Source organism: Lasioglossum baleicum, chromosome 6 (genome assembly GCF_051020765.1).
Source record: "Lasioglossum baleicum chromosome 6, iyLasBale1, whole genome shotgun sequence".
Lineage (NCBI taxonomy): Eukaryota > Metazoa > Arthropoda > Insecta > Hymenoptera > Halictidae > Lasioglossum > Lasioglossum baleicum.
The window spans coordinates 9,614,139-9,635,266 of NC_134934.1; the positions used below are offsets into that span (position 1 = coordinate 9,614,139).

The following is a 21,128-nucleotide window of genomic DNA, read 5'->3' on the forward strand; positions in this document are numbered from 1 at the left end:
TACTCGTTTCCAGGATTGCAAGGGTGCGGGATGCGCCTTCTCATTTCTCGATAATGCAATGATGGAGTTTTTCAGTAGTCAAAAGCGGTAGATAAAAGATCAATCTAGGACGCTATCGCTCTAAAAAGTTCAATTTTTACGTTTACGAGTCGTAGTTTGCATTATTCGACAGCATGCAGCTGTCGCAGCTTTATAAAAATAGCCTTACGCTTCCGAATAATGCAAATTATGCCTCGTAGATGTAAAAATTGGACAATAAATTTTATTACAAACATTTTTGAATAAAGCCAACAAATAACGAGTTATTTCAGGTGATCATTTTGACTATTTCGTCCTGTATGAATCCATAGTCTTCGAACTGTTTCCTAGTAGAAATATTGTTTCCATAAAATGCATATTAAAAAATATAAATGTTACACGATCACCTCGTTCTTTTTGTACATTCCAGTGGGTAAACGGTGGGTTAGTAACCAACCACGAAATGGGACATCTTCCGTTCGAAGCTGAGATATCGTCTTATTTGTTATATGGTGGTAAAAATCGCATAACAGTTGCCGTGGACAATACGTTGTTGCAAACAAGTGTACCGCAAGGTAGAATTATCAACACTGCTGTCGACAATGGAACTATACACGTACAAAGTTACACGTTCGATTTTTTCAATTACGCTGGCATCCACAGGCAAGTAAATATACACTTATACCATTTATAATCAATATTGCACTTTCATCTGGTAAATACTCACATAAATTTCATCCGTTTCACATATCGCTACACGTGAACAAAGTTTGCTCGTATACAAACGATTTTCTTTCTCTTTTCTAAAGAATTTTCTTTCATTAACGCAGCACAGACTTAGGTCGAATAAATTATAGAATTTTCTTGAAAATTTTGTTAACTCTTAACTGGACTTAACTTAACTCTTAATTTATCTTTAATATTATATTTCCATTTCATATTCATTTCTATCTAAATGGTAAATAGGAGCGTAGTAAGATAATCTTCACACATTAAATCATTACTAGTATTATACTTTGAGTGTGGCCGTATGGATCCAAATAGTTCACTGAAGATCGAAACGAGCCAAACAAATTTATTCAAAACCGGACGCTAACTGTATCGAGCCTCGCTTAACTAAGTACTCAACACCACACGGCACAGCATAACGGTCGTCCCGTTAACCCAGCTATTCATCTGCCGAAAAATCCCTGCTCTCTGAACCGTCAAAAGTTTCTCGGTGACGAGCAGATTGCTATCGATATGATTATAGTGGACAAAAGTGAACCGCCGGCACAAAGCAATCGGTTTTATCAGGGAAAGGATTCAGCCGATTCCGGTTGTTATGTTGCACCATCGGATGCCTATCGGACGCTAACACGGAAATTCTTGACTTGCAGGCCCGTTTTGCTACACACGAGGCCGCGTGTGTATATCGAAGATATCACGGTAAGGACAGGATTAATTGGTGATGTAGGTATCGTGAAATACGTGGTTCAACCGGCCGGTTTACACGAGTACGAAATTCCGATCTGCAGAGTGACCCTGCTCGATGCCGAAGACACTCCAGTTATAAAGGACACGGTTTATGGATTTTCCGGCACGCTGAGAGTGCCATTCGCTAAACTCTGGTGGCCTAGGGGCATGAGTCCTAACCCAGGATACATGTACACGTTGGAGGTATAACAAATGTTTCATTGTTCAATGATAGCGGTACACTGGCTATCGCATAAGTAATGCGACCACATTTTTTTTTTTAATCTATTGAACATATGAGTACAAACCTTTAAAATTCTTCAAAGTAGGACCCTTGGGCGTCGACACATTTTTTCCAGCGCGATTTCCATGCTTCGTATGCTCCCTGGAAGGCGTTATCTGGAGCCTCACGTAGTGCCCTCGTCGCAGCCTCGTCGAGCACTTCCAAACTAAACTTTTCCGTAGATTACGGGGAAAACAGTAAACGGTACTTCTTATTGTTAGTTGGATCACAACACTTCCTCAACCCCCGTACACAGTCCTGACTTGTCTCCTGTCGACTTCTTCTCGTTTCCAAAAATTAAAAATGTGCTGAAAGGATGCCATTTTGAAAGCGTGGAACGCGTCAAGGAGGCTTTGACGAGGGTACTACGAGAGGTTCCAAAAAACGCCTTTCAGGGAGCATACGAAGCATGGAAATCGCGCTGGAAAAAATGTGTCGACGCCCAAGGATCGAACTTTGAAGAAATTTAAAGGTTTGTACCCATATGTTTAATAGATTTTTTTTTAAAATGTGGTTGCATTACTTTCCGGACAGACCCTGTATACCGGTTCAGTTATTGTTTCGTTCAATATCTTCGGCCAACCAAATTGTATACCCAGTTAGCAAAGTCTGTTCGGGAAAATTAAGACCAAATGTCTGCAATCGTACTTTGCGAGCAAACGGCGGCCATTTTGGTGCCAAGACATGCTTGGAACAGGATTTGGTCCTTAACATCGAACCTAAAATTTGTATCGCGATTGATACCACCGAACAACGAAAACATACTAACAAAAAGTACGCCAGATCGAACAACAACAGATTACAGGCTGATGGGGCTTAATCATGTAATATTCAAGGTTGAAACCATGACAGGTACCTAATGCATTGTCATAATTCAATATGGCGTGTAATTATTTTGATACGTTTCTAAGTTTCCTTACTATGGACTTACCATCCAAAGTATACATTATGGAATTAAAGATTGCTAACTGTGAGAATGATGACAATACATTAGACAACCTGTTTAATAAATAACCGGTGAATTCGAAGATGATGACGTAATCAAAGAACATTTGAGGCACTAATTTTTCAATGTATATAAAATAACATCGTATGTTAAAATGAACATAAATTATTAAAATCAATTACTTTGAATAGCAATATTCCTTTTACTATCAATATTTGTTGTATGATTTTGCCAGGCAGTCTCGAGCACAGCCTGGCGAGCAGATGGCGGGCATTATGCTGTCAGACGACGCTCGAAGCTGAGGATGCTCGGAATCTGCTCGATTTTGGACAGCGCAGAAAGCGATACTAATGCGCGCGCAGATGCCCGTCCAAAATCGAGCATTTTGCTTACTGGGTGTATATTGTATTGCATACGTATTAGTAATTCAGTAGTATTTGAAATTTAACGACAGCGAAATTAGAAATAGTAAAAAGCTTGCTTTCCGCGAGAAATTCTTATTTTGCATAAAGGATCCGCAGTCTAGTTCTAAGGAAGCAAAATGTCGAATTTAATTTATCAACGATATTTCCGTTCTCAGATCTCCTTGACCGTAGCGAACGAGACCAAAGTAGATGTCTATAGATTACCAGTTGGTATCAGATCATTGATCTGGACAAATAGCAGCGTGCTCCTTAACGATAGACCGTTATATATGCGTGGTTTCGGCAGACACGAGGATTCAATCCTTAGAGGACGCGGTCTGGATTTGGTCACTGTAGCTAGGGATTACGAGTTGTTGCAATGGGTCGGTGCAAACGCCTACAGGACAAGTCACTATCCCTACAGCGACGAAGTACTCGACTTGGCTGATCGGTAGTTTATTTTTCATTTTACTATGTCAACTATATCAATTCATTCAAGGCAATTCGGGAGAAAGTGCTTAGAAATTACTTTTCTATTAAATCTATGAAAAATTCAATATATTTATATTCTTCTGTTATTTAAATTACTACGGAAAAAAATAAAACCAATACTGTGCGCGTAAGACCGCACGATAGAAGTGAAACCTTCCATGGCGATTGCACACCAGTCTGTTTCTCGCTCGCTCGGCTAAACTCGACTCCCCTGAGTTTACCCGAATGACGTTTCACCTCGGAGCGTGACGGATCAGACTCGTTCACTGTCCGGCAAGTGTGTACGCGGTGCGCCTAAAGAAGTTTTTCACTTCAATAACTAAATTAAGAAAAGTTAAACAGTAATTTAGAAAAGCAACAATGGGGGTAGACCTGGGTTAGGTGACAATAAAATAATATTTTTCCCCATGGTATTATATTTATTACTGTATTCAGGTTGGGCTTCCTAATTATCGACGAGTGTCCCTCCGTGGACACTGAGAACTTCTCGCCGATTCTCCTCGCGCGACATAAAGACTCGTTATCGGAGCTAATAAGGAGAGACAAGAATCGTCCTTCGGTGATTATGTGGTCAATCGCTAATGAACCCAGAACCCAATTACCTGAAGCCGGGGAGTATTTTAAACAAGTCGCCCATCACACGAAAACACTCGATCCTACCAGACCGATTACCATTGCCATGGCACGAGCAGTACAGGTAACAGTTCAAATTGCACTGATTTGGCGATATAAAACTGTACACAGTGTAACGAAAGTAAAGTGAAGAACAAAATTGAACTTGCGAAACAATTTATTAGAACTCAAGAAGCTTGTAGATTTACTTCAGCTTCAGAAACGATTGATATTTTCTTTCTGTTACTGTGTTGTTTATTGGTTGCAATATTTTTAATCCTGACAAATAATGCAGATAAATGTGTCTTGAAAAAATGAAATGAATGCGTCATAACATAAAGCGTTATGTAAAAATATTTAAATGAATATATTTAATGTATTCGTAGGAAGATAAAGCAGGTGAATATCTCGATGTGATCAGCTTTAATCGTTATAATGCTTGGTACAGTAACCCAGGACGTATCGATACGATTACAAGCAGAGTTATAGAAGAAGCTGAAGCATGGCATAGGAAATATAATAAACCGGTGCTTATGTCTGAGTACGGTGCTGATACCATGGCTGGATTACACGAGGTAAATTATTACAACAAATTGAAACGTTACAATCGTCAATACCTTGTAAATTTTTTATTTTATAATTGTTGGAAATTGTAAAGAATCTTCCATTAGAACTGATTTGACAAATTTCATTCTGCAAGCATACATTATAATTCAAAACACACGAAATCGAAACAAATTCAATCATGTTATTCCTATTAAGGCAACACGTACTTGGTAGGTTTAGTAATAAAGAACTCTAAATCTTTCATTTCCGTAAATACTAATCACATCTAAAATCTAAAATGCAAAGTATTAATTATGTAAAATCAGTGGACTCTAGAGTTTCTTCCGTCATTAGCAAATTCAAACATTTCAGCTTCCCGAGTATGTATGGAGTGAGGAATACCAGAAAGAAATATTTTCGAAACATTTTGAAGCCTTCGACCAGTTGAGAAGTAAAGGCTTCTTCATTGGTGAATTCATTTGGAATTTTGCTGACTTCCGAACGGCTCAATGTGAGTGACTAATTTAATAAATTCTAAGAAGCAATCATTTAATAATTAATATCTACTTTTAAATGTTTGATTTAGCATTCATAAGAGTAGGTGGTAACAAGAAGGGAATATTTACTAGAGAAAGACAACCAAAAATGGCAGCTTATCATGTCAGGAAAAGATATTGCCTCCTTCAGAAGGAACTGGATGGAACTGAAGTACCAGACGATCTCGAAAATTACATTACATTCCGTCATTCTCAACACTCTGAGCTTTAGAAATATATTTTTAACACTGCAGAACGTTCGTGAACGAGGTTTGAAAGTACATACCTCTTTGTTTGTACAAAAATTATTTGCATATTTACTCTTTTTTTTATGCATATAAAAACTCTATTTTAGGGAGTTCTATTACTTTCAATGATTGAAATAACACCACTTTTTCAAATGGCTGACACTATAATTACTATAAGAGCGGACTGATTAAACTTTTATGTTCGAGGACTGCCACAAAAAGTACACAATTTATAATAAATATTTTACAAATTCTAAGAAACCGATATCCACGTTTACTTCCTTCTACAATTCCTAAATTAAGTTTTAAATAGAATTTAAATACAATTTGACCGTGTCTATGAAAACATAGTGTCGGTCAAATCATTTGTCGATGAAAACATAGTGTCGGTCAAATTATTTGTCAACGATTTCACAATGTCGATGAAAACATAGTGCCGACAAAATTTACTGTCGATCAAAACAGTGTCGGTCAAATGAGTTGTCGACGAACCCATGGTAACCCGAAATATACATGTTTTAACATATTTACTTTTTGTAAGTCCAATGCAAATGTACTAATATTTATTAGTGTACATAATACGCCATGACACAAAACTTGATAAAGGTACACTAGCTAGGTTGGTCATTTTCTGGAAGTTCCACAACCTTTAAACACGCATCTGCCATTTCAACAAATATTGGCTCAGTCATGGCTAAAGCAATAGCCTTTGTAGGATTTTCGTCGACCAGAATCGCACGCATAATATCGCGTACATGTGGATTTCTTAAAACATCTTTTATGCCTTCACTATAACGTAACTGTTCTAATTTTTCAATAGGTACAGTATCTTCTGTAGGGAAGTCATACTTTTTGCCTTTTGCTTTCTGACCGCTAGTAGGCTTGTTTTGCTGATGTCTCGGTTGACAATTGCTAGCTTTGTGTACTTTATAGCAGGCTGCAGAGCAACTAACAGGAACAAAGTAAAAGAGATTATAAACATTTTTGTACATTGGTTAACTAAGATTATTAAAATATAATTTATTATTTAATAAATATATAACTATGCTGTGAATCAAAAGAATCAATATATTGCTAATAGGATAAAAATCAATCAAATTTCTATTATACTCCATTAATACAAAGAGAATAATCAAATATTTGAATTAAAATTTTCATTGCAGTACTAAATACATAGAATGTTATAATCAACATTATCTTTATAAAATTAAATTAAACAATTGGAATGCTTTTTATACAGAGAAAAGTACTGTAACCAGTTTCTAAATGGATCTGATAAACGTAATATTTTATAATAACTGTATATAATAATATTTTTAAATGTTATACCTATTTATGTACGAAATGTGTTTATGTACAGAATAAAATAAGACGTATTTAAAAGTACAATATGAAAACCTTTAAATAGAAAGGTTTTAGGAAGAAAGAAAGACTTAGAAGATCAGAAAGGAAGATAGAAAGGACGATATTAGTATCGTCATATTAACAGATATAAATAACATAACAATATACTAACGTTTGTATAACCTCTATTATAGTCACTATAACCTCTAAATATATACTTACTATGGTACTTTACACGTAGGGCATTTGTATGAACATGTTGTTCCTTCGCAGACACAACAAACTTTTTCCATATTGGTTAAAAAACTATAATAATTTATTAAAAAACCTAATTATTTCATGAACAATTTGATTATATTTCTGCACTCGCTCATATTTGTGTACACATGACAACGCATGCAACGACAACAGTTCAGTTGAGTTCAGTTGAGTTGAGTTACTCAACTTGAGTATACGTCATCAGTCAGTAAAGTCAGTATCCAAGTATCCATCAGTATCCTCTCTGGTAAATAATAAATAGTGATGTATTAGAGTGGAAAAAAGAATCTTACTTACGTGATCAAATATCCTGAATATTGCAGTTATTATAAAGATGTTCTACAATAATTGTAAGAAATGTTACTATCATTTACAGTCCCTTATTTTATCTTGTATACGCACATATGCATAAGCATTATAATACTTTGAAATATTATATACAAGACAAATGTTACAATTGTTGTAATTATTATTAAATATATTTACATTGTATACACATTGTTTCATGGTAGATAATTCACAAGTAATTCATTATTGTCAAATTTTTCAACTTTTACATTTGTAAACGTACCGGACACGTATACGTGTACCGAACATGTGTTGCATCATTAATTATTGTACAATGTACATCCTCACCAGAAAACGGTTGTCTGCTATTTAATGCAAAATCCACATTAATAATTCCTGCATTTTTGTACTCAATACATATTTGTATAATGCGCCTGAAATAGTTCAGTATGCAGAGAGGTTCAGATTGAATTTACAAAACTGAACTGAAGTATCTGTTGTGGGCAATTTCATGTAACTGTTTTGAGTTTACTGAAAGCTTCATATATGGGCAACGGAACTTTGAAGTTTTGACGTTATTGTCGTAAAATATCGTCATGTTATTAACAAGGTACTATAGAAATTATTTCTAATGATATTATGATAAGAATCCTTGTCGAAACGATTTTATTCTAACCGTTTGTTTTCACATATATGCCTGCAACGAATTTATAGCATAACCTTCAATTCTCGAGATTCTTTCCAAACATAATCCTAGTATATCAAAACATGCATTTTTTATTTCTTTACAGAACAAATATGCAATAATCATTACAATTCATTTAAACATGTATTGTAATCAATTGTATACACTGCCAAGTTTGCAGGCCTAGTAACACTTATTAACTGTCCACTGAATCATGGCTCTACGTCGAAAGAAAAACTTGAAACTGCAAGTCTCTGAAGGGACTCCTATGCCCGTGTATGTATTGTTATTCGAATATTGAACTATTCATCTATTGATAATGCTCTTTTTCATATTATAACATTTATACTAGTCTTTCATAGTCCTACATTAAGATTCTAGCTTAAATTTTATTTTGTCTATTGTGTATTTCAATGATCAATGATACAATTGGTAATAACGTTATAATAATACATAAATACAATGTTAATATAAAGTACAAGTGCTACATAGAATGAAAGTATATGGAAACATTTAGCCTTCAAAGAGATAATAGCAATATATATAAATACCTATAAGATTAAGACATACAGTCAGCGGCAATAATAAGTGGACACCCTTAAAAATTACGAAACTTTTTAGAAATTGGTCCAAAGGACTTGAATTTTTCTAAGATGTTAGACCGGCTAGTTCGCTAGAGAATGAGGAAACAAAAATTTATTACGATTGCCATGTTTTGTCAACTTTTCTATCTGGGCCTGTAACGATAATTCAAAAAATGCGTTTTATAGATTTCGGTAACTTATATGCATACTGAAAATTTCATCGAAATCGGTCAACATTGCAAGGAGCTACAAACGTTTAAAGATGATCGCGTAAGGGCGAAATGTAAAGCTCTCATCTTTAAACGTATGTAGCTCATTGCAATGTTGACCGATTTCGATAAAATTTTCAGTATGCATATAAGTTACCGAAATCTATGAAACGCATTTTTTAAATTATCATTACAGGCCCAGATAGAAAAGTTGAAAAAACATTATTTTTTAAAATTTTGTACAATTCCTACCAATTGCAATCGTAATAAATTTTTGTTTACTTATACTCTAGCGAACTAGCCGGTCTAACATCTTAAAAAAATTCAAGTCCTTCGGACCAATTACTAAAAAGTTATGTGATTTTTAAGGGTGTCCACTTAATATTGCCGCTGACTTTATATAAAATTAATATTTTGCTAATATAAATCGTTTGTTGAATGATTGAAATTTGTAATTAGTTTTAATAAACTTATATTATAGTACTCCACCAAGAAATCTAGATAAGAGAACTACAATAACAATTGGAGAAAGCACATTTGTAGTAGAAGCAGATGATTTAGAAACTATCTGTATTCTGGGACGTGGAGCATACGGCATTGTGGATAAAGTACGACACAAACAAAGTGGCACCATTATGGCGGTTAAGGTATGAAACATAACAGCACCAACCAATTTGACAATTTTAATAATATCTGCAACGAACACATTTATTAATTTCATAGAGAATAACAGCAACAGTCAACACACAGGAACAAAAGCGATTACTCATGGATTTAGACATTTCTATGCGTAGCTCGGCATGTCCATATACAGTACAATTCTATGGAGCATTATTTCGAGAAGGTGATGTTTGGATTTGTATGGAGGTTATGGATATGAGCCTTGATAAATTTTATACAAAAGTATATAAACATGACCGTGCCATTCCTGAGGATATCTTAGGAAAAATTGCTTTTGCAGTAAGAAAACATTGGATAATCGTAGCTGAAACTGTATATTTACCATCTTATTAATTGTCATTCTAACTTTGGATAATATTTACAGGTAGTCAGCGCGTTGCATTACTTATATTCACAGCTACGTGTGATTCATAGAGATGTAAAACCTAGTAATATTTTAATTAACCGGAAAGGTGAAGTAAAAATCTGTGACTTTGGTATTTCCGGTTATCTTGTAGATTCTGTTGCTAAAACAATTGATGCTGGTTGTAAACCATACATGGCTGTACGTAAATTTCGCACATATAATATAAGCATCTCTGTTCTTATCTATTCAATAAATTCTCCATCGTATCCTTTTTTTCAGCCAGAAAGGATAGACCCGTCGGGTAACCCTTCACAATATGACATCAGATCTGATGTTTGGTCATTAGGTATATCTCTTGTTGAATTAGCAACAGGAAAGTTTCCTTACGAATCTTGGGGTACACCTTTCGAGCAACTGAAACAAGTTGTAAAAGATGAAGCACCGAAATTACCAGCTGAAAAATTTTCTGCTAGTTTTGAAGAAGTTATTGATAAATGGTAAGCGAAATTGTTTTGTATGTGATGTTTTATTTATGTGCAACTTTGTTGATTGATATTGTTTACAGTTTAATGAAAGATTATACACGCCGTCCAAATTACAATCAGTTATTGGAGCTTAATTTTATCACAGAACACGCTACGAAAGACACAAATGTCGCTGAATTTGTTGGAGAAATTTTAGACTTACCTGAAGATGAACAGCCTCTGTAGCATACAACTATTTTTGACATGATGTACCACATGACCTGTAATGTAACTTCGTATTGTGTTTCGAAGTTCTTTAATCGATTTTCTATATCCAGTTTTATGAACCGTATCGTTCCTTTGTCTGAACGACCTATGTGAATGAAAATCTAGTGTTAAAAGAGAATTTTATGTAGAACTTCTGTGTAAAAAATAATTCCATCGAGAAAAAGTTCAATTTTCTTTTTATTTAAACAATATAAAATTTCTACACGACTATTATATTAATATTAATCCTCCTGGGACTAATAGATATTCTACAATAAAGAAATACAGATGTGTAAATATATACAAATATTTTCTACGTGATATAACAATAGTTTGTCACTGTAGCAATATAGGAAAGTTCAAATTAACAAATTTACATGATCATTGCGTAGTGCTGTACAAGTTGATGTATTCTTTAGCAAAACATAATTACGCGGTAATGCACCTGTAATAAAAAATTATACTCTACAGTAGCGATATTAATACATATATATATATAGTACGTGCAATCAACAATAATGTTCACATTTGAAATATGTATTATGAAATTGTAAAAAAGCATGTAGTGTCTTACAACAATTGTAACAGGAGGACTGCAAAACGAATTACGTATTTCTTTTATACATAATGTAGTTATGTAATGAGGGTAAATTACCAATAAATGTAATTATAAAACGTATCATCAAGTTTAAACAATAGAAAAGTAATACAACTTCTTAGTTTAAGAATTGTGTAATTAGTAGAATATTTTGATGAACATTTAACCAGTATATAAAAGTAAACTAACAATAGATTAGTATATTGTTTATTAATTGATATATAGTGTAGGACCATGATCGATTAATACGTATTTTTATTCATATTTTATTATAATTAATAGCAGTATCTCAATTATTTATTATGTTGAAAAGGTTTCATTTTCAAGTCACTTTTTCCGCAGAGTTTTCAACTGGCATTTTTTATTCGTAGTCGTCTATCATTTTTCGTTGTGAGGTTTTATGAAAGGGTTACATTTTGGTATGAACATTGGTTAAGAAAAAAACTGCTACAATTATCAACAGTATACATGGTATATTTATTTTGATGAAAGAAATCTATAAGATATTTATTTACATGTTGCACCTGCTTTCAACAATATTTTCAGCCATACAGAACATTAAATTCTGTTACTTTCGTCATTTTGCAATCTGCTGTATATACAATACAGAAATGATAAATAATCAGGAAAAATGTGTATGTATACGTATACTTAGAAGATCTTGCTTTTTAAAATTATTTTATAACATAATATGTTACATTCAAATAGCGAAATATAAAAAAAAATGTACAATATGACAAATTCAAATGCATTGTATGTATTATTTTATAAATTTTATGCAGTAAGTGGTGGCATTAAAACCATTCCTTTACATTCGAGTGCAATTTTTACACCCAATAGGAAAAATCCAATACTCTTACACACTGACCTGAAAAAAGACGGTGTTTTAAAATTTTTTATTCACTGGGGCAATATATTGTAGGAGTTGTTAGTTATCAAAGAAGATATTTCAAATTATAAACGGAGTACTTTCAAAAACTTCGATTAAAGGTTATAAACACTAATATGAGAATCGTGTAAAATTAAAATTGTGAAATAATACCATTTGTAAGGATCGTGATACACTTCCTTTAGAAATCTTATACCAGATGCCATTGTGATAAGTTATTATTCAAACTTAACAATAAATGCTTTCAATTGTTCTGCTTTTGTAGTGCTCGAATCAGCTCGAATCGAGTGAATCGAAGCAACCGCACTATTGAAGGAACATAACCTTCAAATCATAGAGTATTTGCGTTTTATAGAGGCGGAACTTCTATAGGAATTTTTCATATACGTGTTTCTAAACTAAGAATCCATGAAACACTAAATACGAGAACACATTGTTATAATTTGCAGCTGCTGTACATCTCCGGAAAACAGAAATTTTGGCCTCTTTCCACCTCTTTCTTATGCCAAAAATCCAAGTTTCAATACTAGAGGATCACTGATTCAAAAGTTGTGCGTGTTTAGAGTTGGCCAATTTCAAATATTCTTGCCGGGTAAGAGTGCCCGCCATGTTTGAATGTAATAACAGTCGCACGCCGCTTGCCGAGCGGTGCCGCTAGTTGACACCACAAACACGGGCATTTCTATCTATCAGATTTCGTCTCTGTATCTATCCAACAGGCATTTTGAATCACTGACCGCTCAGGATTGTGAAGCGTAGATGAGCGTAGATCTCCGGCATTTTCTCGCCAAAATCTATAGAATTACATAAGAAAGAGGCAACAATTTCTGGTTTCCGGAAGTAAAGTTTAACCTTATGTAATTTTCATTGATTTAAATTTATTCTCGAATCGTGTTGCCTTCTCGCGATAATTTACTCTTGTGTCGTGACGACCAATCCTATTTAAATTCGTTTCGTTGTATAGAAGTCAAGTTTATTTAATATTGATTCTCTATTCAAATTGAATTGTTTACTTACTATTAATTCTTATTTAGTTTCTGACAGTTTGTCAATTGCAAATAATGAATTTGTTCTTTCTGTTACAGTTTCCGCGGGAAAAAATCCATCGTTCGAAGGATCATTCATTGCCTAGATCGATACTTCACGTTGCTTTCGATAATCGAAAGGGTGACAGTTTCATGGCGTACTTTGTTGAGGCAGGAGAGGACGTGAGCGTGAGTACAAATTATATTTCCAATTATACTATGTTATTGAACATCTTTATTCATATCATTAATGAAAAATTAATAAATAATCAATTTGGATGATTAATTTTCTATTAATTCGAATTTACTCTTGTGTTACGACAGTCATTTGTATTTGAATTGGTGTCTTGCGATAGATATCGATTTTATTTAATTTCCGTTAAAATTAATTTTGATTTGATATTCAACTTGAATTATTTATTTGTTATTCTTATTTAGTTTCTGACTGTTGGTCGACTGAAATTAATGAATTTGTTGTTTCTGTTACAGATTCCGAGGGAGAAGAATCCATGGATAGAACTCGATGCTACTCGGTGCTTTTTTCAAGCGCAGGAGAGGACGTGAGCGTAAGTACATTAATTGCAATTAATAAATATTCAACTTTAATTATTTGATTCCTATTGAGATTAAATGGATTTATTCTTTCTGTTACAGAGCCGTAAGGATATAAAATATTTTGAACCTGTTGCCTAATGCTGGATGCCTAATGCTGCCTACCTTGACGATCAAAGACGACATCGATATTGAGATCGAGAGCAACGTTTCGCGTTGTCTTCAAGGGGGAGAGAATGTGAGTACCAAGACATTTTTACAATTAATCTTTATTATAGAACATTTACTTTCAAAGTATTAATGAAAACATCATACACTTTCTATTTCGAAAATCATTTAAATAGCATTTAAATTAAAATGTTTTTATATGCCAATGAAATTGTACGACTCGATTTTAATATTTTTTTATTTTATTTTTTGATTTCAGGACTCTAACGCAGCTTCTCCTCCTCCCAGCAAGTAGTAAGTGAATAAACAACTGTCTTTTTTTATTATTCTACTTCTTTCGTAGATAACACTGTCCAACGACCTTTGTTCCACAACTGTTGGGTGGTTCTTATAGAGATTTTCGTGCTGGTTCCGAATCTGTTCTTAATTTTTTTTCCTATACGCACAGTTTTCGCGAAACATGACTTTGAAAAAAAAACATATTCTTCAACTTTAAACAAATATTGTGGTGTTATTATAAAAGATATTGAATTGTTCTTTATAGCAAAAGATTCTGTAGACTTTTCCGAATACAGCGATATCCAATATTAATACAATAGGATTGTTTAAACATGTTTAAACAATGATTAAAGACGGAGAGACACCACTTTTGTACCAATTTTTGAGGATATTTTTCAATTTATCTCAAAAAATAAGGGTCCAAATTGTTCCATTGTTCAAAAGGATCCATTGTTCAAATCTAAATTCGGTACCGCATATTCCTGTTGACCTGTGACATGCTACATGGATCTTCGTGGAATATGCGCGCGCGTAGCTTTCTCAATTCATTATGAAATAATGTGCAGTATTCAGAATGACGCGTAATTTAATTCAGTATCAATTCAGATGTTCTTTCGATTTATTGATTCATTTCGCAATGATCACCGCCATTGTCAGTCGATTTCAGAAAAACTGGTACGTACCGTAGAGTGTGCTTGTGAATCGAACGTTAGGGTGTCGGAGGCCGGAGGCGTCCCGGCACCGACGCGACGATAGTATAATATCTCATCGGTGGTCCCTGGTGGTCCCCAGTGGTCCCGGGACGTCCTCCCTAGGGTTAGGATGTTGCACCCTGGCGTCTGTGTGTGGGACCGTGTTGTGAATCTGTTGGAGAGCTTGTGTCTTTTGCCATTTTTTAAATGTAGGGCTAGGTATTAGAAAATGTAGGGCTACAATTAGAAATGCGCAGAAAAAAGCAAAGACCGCACTCGACGAGAGAAGGATGTAACATTTGAACAGTAAGGTACACACCTCGTCAAAAGTGCGTACTGTCCATTATTTCATACAGCAGTAAACATACAAAATACAAAACAACTGTTTACATGTTTGTGTGAATACATTTTTGTCACTTTACTTTTTAACTGAACTGCCGCCACGTGCATCGTTTGACAGGTGACGATCAGTTCTCTATCGTTGCGAAGTTCCGCCTATTTACCACTGCGCAGCGGGGTCATTTCCCCTTGCGGCCAATGCACATGGTGTGGTCTCTGTTTCGTGGTAAAAGTGGGCTCTGCTGTGGGTGTGGGATCTGTTCCGTGCTAAGAGTGAGCGTGCCAAAAAGTGATGGCAAGGTAGACCCGGGCGTGAGCATTCTCAATAATTCTCATATCCTCTCTGTATACATATATATGTACGTCACATTTCAGTTTTTTCCTATATTGAAATTAAAATGCGATTACAATTGCATATATGCGATTGACACAATTCTCACCGTGATGTAATTCAACGTAACCGCATAAAAACATATATATATAGGTATATATGCATGACACTACTAGAAAAACTGTGAATTTTGATTGGCAGAGGAGAAGACACATATTAAATTGGGAGTATATAGAATATAGGATATAACACAGTTCAATGGTTCAAATACTTAGTATATATAATTATTGACTCTTGTCTCGTGTATTTGTTTGAACGCACAATAAAAAGACGAATCGAATCAGCTGTGTGTACTCACACAGATGCATGTGGAAATTATAACTGTCAAATATTAGTACTTATACCTTTAATTTACTCTTGAGATCACAATACGATCACTAATAAGATTCAAATGAGTTAAAGTCAGTTAAAGTTGAAGACAAAAGTAGGTAAACATTACTCGTACGTTATATATATTTATGTATGCATGTTTTGTCTGTATTTTATCTAAACAAAATGCTTTATTTTATGACACACGTATTTGTTTCAATGGCTAGATGTATTTCACGTTTCCCTGTTTGATTATTTAATACAATAAGTGTCAAAATAATTAAAAAAGATTTATAAACGACAATAGGTTAGTAGACTAAATTTCTGCCTGTCGTGTCTTATAATTTTTTAATATGAAGCCAGCTGTTTCGGTGTTACTCTATGGAATGTATTTATTTTGCAGAGATCTATCATCTTTCCTGGTCGAAACAAATTTGAATTCAAATATGTTAGAAGAAGAATTTAGTAGCATTATTTTACCTACACTGTCTACCATGCTATTTTTTATATTTACGTTATACTTCTTCCGATACCTTATAGGAGAACCTCGTATTCATATTCGAGATGTTACCAAACAGCATAATTGGAAATCTACGAGAAAAGAAACCAAGGTATTTTATTATATCGAATATATATTGTGATAACACAACTGTCTACTTGACAATCATATTAAATTTTGAATGGTATAGTTTCCATCCCATTTGTACTTTATGCAGCTGATGAAATTTTTATTTTAAAACATTTTATGGACCATGAGTAATTCTTGCAGTACGTGTATAACGTGTATATACGCAGGAAAATTAACTGTTTAAGAAAAAAAGTAACAAATGTGAATAATCGAATTAATATTAATTTTGTTATAATGAGTGGCACAACTGCAGTTAAGGATGCATAAATTTATCATAAGTAGTACAATTTAAACTTGGTGACAGTTAATGTTCTTATTAGACAGCGGATTTTATGCGTTTATGACAAAAATGAGTAGGCGTAATTTAAAACAGTAATAATTAAAAGAATTAAAAAATGCAGTTATATAATTTTCAACCTATTAAACGTCTTAAGAAGGTAAACAAATTTCTATTTCGCTCCGGTTTGTTGCAAATCAGGTAGAAAGTTTTTATTTTGCATAAAGATCCGCTGTCTAGTTTTTACGCATTATCAGAACGTCAAGGAGACAATAAATATTTATGAAATTTTCTCCTATAGGCATATTATTGTAGCATATGTGAAAGTTTGTTATTAAATGTTGATGGATTGACGTGTGATTGCTGTGGCGTTTATGTGGATCCTTCTTGTGTAAAGATCGCAGACAAGCAATTAAAATGTAAAGTTATTAGTCTAAGTACAAACGAGTCAATGAAGCATCATTGGGTAAAGGGTATGTTTTCTAAATTATAGGATACTTTTCGAATTATAGAAATTGAGAAGATCATTTTTACATAGGAGTTTTATAGAGAAGTTGATAATTTGCTATAGGTAGAATCGCTTAGGACATTTTAAGCTATCATTCTTTTTTCAAACAGTGCGTAACAGTTTTAAAATCATAATTTAAGATTGTGAATAGATAAAATTCTCTTCAATAGAATGGAGATGATCGTCAGGTGTCCAAAGCATTTAGATCTACAAAAAATTGACTTCGACGTACCTGTACCGTACATACTGGTACTTTGACGTACCACATTGAATTGTTATTTGACAATTTTTTCTCCAATTTGTATAGTTTGGAAAATGTTCAAAGTGGTAACTTTTCTTGGTCCACTCTATAATTATTTTCTAACTTTGGTTGAGCTTGGTATTCTTTTTTAAGGTAACTTGCCACTGTCTGCTTCGTGCGAAATATGCAACGAGGAATGTGACCTGGAACCTGGTCTAACGGATTGGTGGTGTTGCTGGTGTCAAAGATGTGTCCATGAAGAGTGTAAACCTAATCTCTCCGAAGTATATTCTATATATATATGTATATATACAGGGTGCGGCGCAAATTAGTCCCCACGATTTGTCAGCCCCTTCAGATGGTCAGAAAGAATACAATATTTTTTTTTAAAAATTGAGTTTCAACCAAAAATCAAGTCATATCTGTCATATCTTTTAATGGAACTGGGTATTTTTAACTTCATAATATTGTAGGCGACGTCGAAACGAATTCAACGACCTGCTATACAATGACTTTGAGATGACCTTGAAAGATAATATCGCCATGAATCAATTGCTAGAATATTTGGATCGGAACATATGGTCCAATTCGATGGCCAGCTCGCTCGCCGGACATGACCCCTTTAGATTTTTATCTTTGGGGATATTTACAATCGATTGTGTATGAAAGACCTGTGGAGATAATATGGAAAATCTTAAAGAACGCATAATTCAAGCGTGTAGAAATGTAAAAAGAAGTTGTCTAATGGAAGCTGCACATAAGACTTTGTTACAAAGAACAGAACTTTGCGTTACACAAGATGGGATGCAGTTTGAAAATTTAATTTAATTATTAATTAATTACATGCACACGTTTAACGTTTGTGTTTTCAATGTGGCTCCGTATAAATTTGGTTTTTTGTGAGTCAAGTTCTGAAGCAATGTTTATTTGTTACCTCTAAATGCGAGGCGTTGCTATTACGTACGTATTTTTTTAATTTAAAGAATTGCAATTTCTTGTCGGTTAAATACTGATTAACTTTGGTACGAAACACTTCTCTGTCTGATCACCCGAAGTGGCTGAAAAATCGTGGGGACTAATTTGCGCCGCACCCTGTATACATAGCTTATGTTAATTTGCATAAGTAATATATTTACTGTGTCTACAGATATGTGATTTTGGCAAATTTAAATTGATGATAATTCCACCAAGCAGCTTGGAAGTAGTAAATCAACGCAGTACAGTAAGACGTAGATTACAACTTCGTACAGTCATACCACCAAGTTGGCCTGATTGGAAACCTCTTATAGTAGTTGGTAGGTCAACATTAAAAAATAACAGTGTACTAAAGAAATGGATAAATAGTGCGATTTTGATACTGGTATTGCAATATGGAGCTTTTTTCGCAGCAAACAAAAAATCTGGAAACAAAGATGGAGGAGAGATCTTGTCTCTGTTCAGAAGGTTATTAAATCCTGCACAAGTTGTTGATTTATCAGAACGCGATCCGGTTGTTGCTCTCGAGTGGTGTCGCTTAATAACAAATGTCAAATGCACTGTCCTTGTAGCAGGTGGAGATGGCACAATAGCTTGGTTACTAAATGCTATTCATAAACTTGAATTAGTGGTAATATATATATATTCGAAAGCATAATGTTAATGTACAATCAACAGAGCAATTTTGCCGAGGACATATTTTTATTTGAATTAATTGAGAGAACGTTTACAATTTTAAGCTTTGTTTATCCTTCCCATAAATAGGCGTTTTATCGTTAAAATTTTGTATTTGGTATAGCCAGTTCCATCCGTGGCAATTATTCCCTTGGGAACAGGGAACGATTTGTCCAGGGTATTAGGATGGGGAAAGGAACACGATTTGTATAGAGATCCTGCAAATATATTGCAAGAAATAGAAACAGCACAAGAAGTGAAGCTTGATAGGTATGTAAAGAATGTTAAATAAATACATACATATATGTATGTATTCATTAATAATTTATTAGATGGACTGTAGCAGTGAAACCATATGGTGGATTGGGACTACGAGGTTCACATCAGAGTCTTCATATGTATAATTACATAGGTATAGGAGTTGATGCGCAAGTAACATTACAGTTTCATCGCACAAGGGAAAGCCGATTTTATTTTTATAGTAGTAGATTATTCAATAAGGTAACGTATTTTATATGGTGTTTCGTAATTTCTGTAAAACATTCATTTTACTTTTATTTTCAATAGCTACTATACTTATGTTTTGGTACGCAACAAGTAGTGGAAAGGGAATGCAAAGATCTTGATCAAAATATAGAGATATACTTGGATGGTGTTAAAGCAGAATTGCCCTCTATTGAGGGCATCGTGATAACAAATATTCCTTCGTGGGGTGCTGGCGTCAATCTTTGGAATACAGGTACAGATTTATAATTTTTCTACTGCGTGAAATTTAAAAACGAATGCAGTACATCAACATTTTCTTGGTTTTATCAAATAGATCGTGAGTGTATGAAGCAAAGTTTCAATGATGAAATATTGGAGGTAGTTGCACTGTATTCTTCTTTCCATATGGCCCAGCTACAAGTGGGACTTGCTGATCCCCATCGAATTGGCCAAGCTAAATCTATAAAGGTATATTAAGTAGTATTTTTACATTCTTTCATGTACACTTGTTCTCCACAAGCTTAATATCTTTTTCAATTTATTCAGCGCTTAATAAATAAATGTTTTATAACATATAGATAAAATTACTAAAATCATACGCCATGCAAATTGATGGAGAACCCTGGTACCAACATCCTTGTGAAATTAATATTACATATTGTAACAAAGCATCCATGTTGGTGAGCACTATGGCGAATTAAATTTTATTGTATTTATGAGATCGTATTTATACACATTCCAAAGGTTGGTCTAGAATGACAAGAAATTTCACATGTCTTGTCGACGAAAGCAGTATATAGATTAATGCGGTAAAAGTGGTGAGTGGTATTAATAGATTTTCTGTAAACAAAGAAATATCTAGTCATTATTCTGGAGAAATGTATATCTGTACAATACACTTTCAATAAATGGAGCGTAATTTTAAACTTTTATTCATTCCTATTACATTATCTCTTGGCCTCCTATCTGAAAATACAGCCTTGTCTGTAAAAGCTATACAAATGTTCCTTGCCGAAATTATTTTATAGAATTTCCCAAATGGAATGACATATATTTTGATAACGTTAATATTTAAACTTGTTTACATGTTATGTGAAAATTAAGGGCCTAGGTAAAAAATTAGATCTTTGTCATACGAACATCGTTAAAAAACGCTTCGATATGCATTTTATTTTCGATTAAGAAAATAGAATAATTCTGCGAGATATTAAGAATATTATCAATGATCCCCTTAGCGGAATAAGATCGTTGCAATGTTTAATATCTTTTGAAAAATTCTGTGATTTTCTCAAATGAAAATTAAATCTGCATAGTGAGGGAGTCTTTATGGTCAAGTTAATTTTTTTAAACCGAGATCTTATAGTTTTGTATTTACAATGTTAAAGCATGCGTTCAGACCACAGTGCATTATACAGGTGTGCCGACACTGC

At 33.9% G+C, this 21,128-nt stretch overlaps 4 protein-coding genes and 1 long non-coding RNA gene across 9 annotated transcripts in view; 3 read left to right on the forward strand and 2 right to left on the reverse strand.

The window, feature by feature from the left end:
* LOC143209918 (beta-glucuronidase) overlaps nt 1-5,798 on the forward strand; it is a 30,912-nt gene extending 25,114 nt beyond the window's left edge. For 4 of the 5 annotated variants that reach the window (XM_076426239.1, XM_076426238.1, XM_076426237.1 and 1 more), the window contains exons 5-12: nt 449-681; nt 1,398-1,677; nt 3,283-3,557; nt 4,034-4,295; nt 4,597-4,785; nt 5,129-5,267; nt 5,343-5,570; nt 5,648-5,798. In XM_076426239.1, coding sequence (XP_076282354.1) covers nt 449-681; nt 1,398-1,677; nt 3,283-3,557; nt 4,034-4,295; nt 4,597-4,785; nt 5,129-5,267; nt 5,343-5,524 — 1,560 coding nt within the window. In that variant the 3' untranslated portion in view covers nt 5,525-5,570; nt 5,648-5,798. The remainder of the gene's footprint in view (nt 1-448; nt 682-1,397; nt 1,678-3,282; nt 3,558-4,033; nt 4,296-4,596; nt 4,786-5,128; nt 5,268-5,342; nt 5,571-5,647) is intronic. The other variant, XM_076426241.1, reaches the window with a different exon arrangement.
* LOC143209924 (zinc finger HIT domain-containing protein 3) lies at nt 4,825-7,408 on the reverse strand. Its single transcript, XM_076426253.1, has 2 exons — nt 7,107-7,408; nt 4,825-6,488 (listed from the first exon to the last, which is right to left on the reverse strand). The coding sequence occupies exons 1-2, from the start codon at nt 7,175-7,177 to the stop codon at nt 6,152-6,154; spliced, it is 408 nt and encodes a 135-aa protein (XP_076282368.1). The 5' UTR covers nt 7,178-7,408; the 3' UTR covers nt 4,825-6,151.
* Nucleotides 7,409-7,749: 341 nt separating this feature from the next.
* Lic (dual specificity mitogen-activated protein kinase kinase lic) lies at nt 7,750-11,345 on the forward strand. The gene is made up of 7 exons (XM_076426250.1): nt 7,750-8,040; nt 8,222-8,391; nt 9,390-9,555; nt 9,632-9,868; nt 9,954-10,133; nt 10,215-10,432; nt 10,501-11,345. Exons 2-7 carry the CDS (start codon nt 8,330-8,332, stop codon nt 10,643-10,645), a joined length of 1,008 nt encoding a protein of 335 aa, XP_076282365.1. The 5' UTR covers nt 7,750-8,040; nt 8,222-8,329; the 3' UTR covers nt 10,646-11,345.
* A 372-nt stretch (nt 11,346-11,717) lies between these two features.
* LOC143209927 (uncharacterized) lies at nt 11,718-13,696 on the reverse strand. Its single transcript, XR_013009157.1, has 2 exons — nt 12,307-13,696; nt 11,718-12,132 (listed from the first exon to the last, which is right to left on the reverse strand). It is a non-coding gene; the product is annotated as an uncharacterized LOC143209927 (long non-coding RNA).
* Nucleotides 13,697-15,406: 1,710 nt separating this feature from the next.
* LOC143209920 (diacylglycerol kinase epsilon-like) lies at nt 15,407-20,624 on the forward strand. The gene is made up of 11 exons (XM_076426245.1): nt 15,407-15,567; nt 16,312-16,519; nt 17,115-17,286; nt 17,716-17,846; nt 18,710-18,857; nt 18,951-19,168; nt 19,337-19,482; nt 19,545-19,713; nt 19,780-19,951; nt 20,033-20,166; nt 20,277-20,624. Exons 1-11 carry the CDS (start codon nt 15,407-15,409, stop codon nt 20,397-20,399), a joined length of 1,782 nt encoding a protein of 593 aa, XP_076282360.1. The 3' UTR covers nt 20,400-20,624.
* The last annotated feature ends 504 nt before the right edge of the window (nt 20,625-21,128 follow it).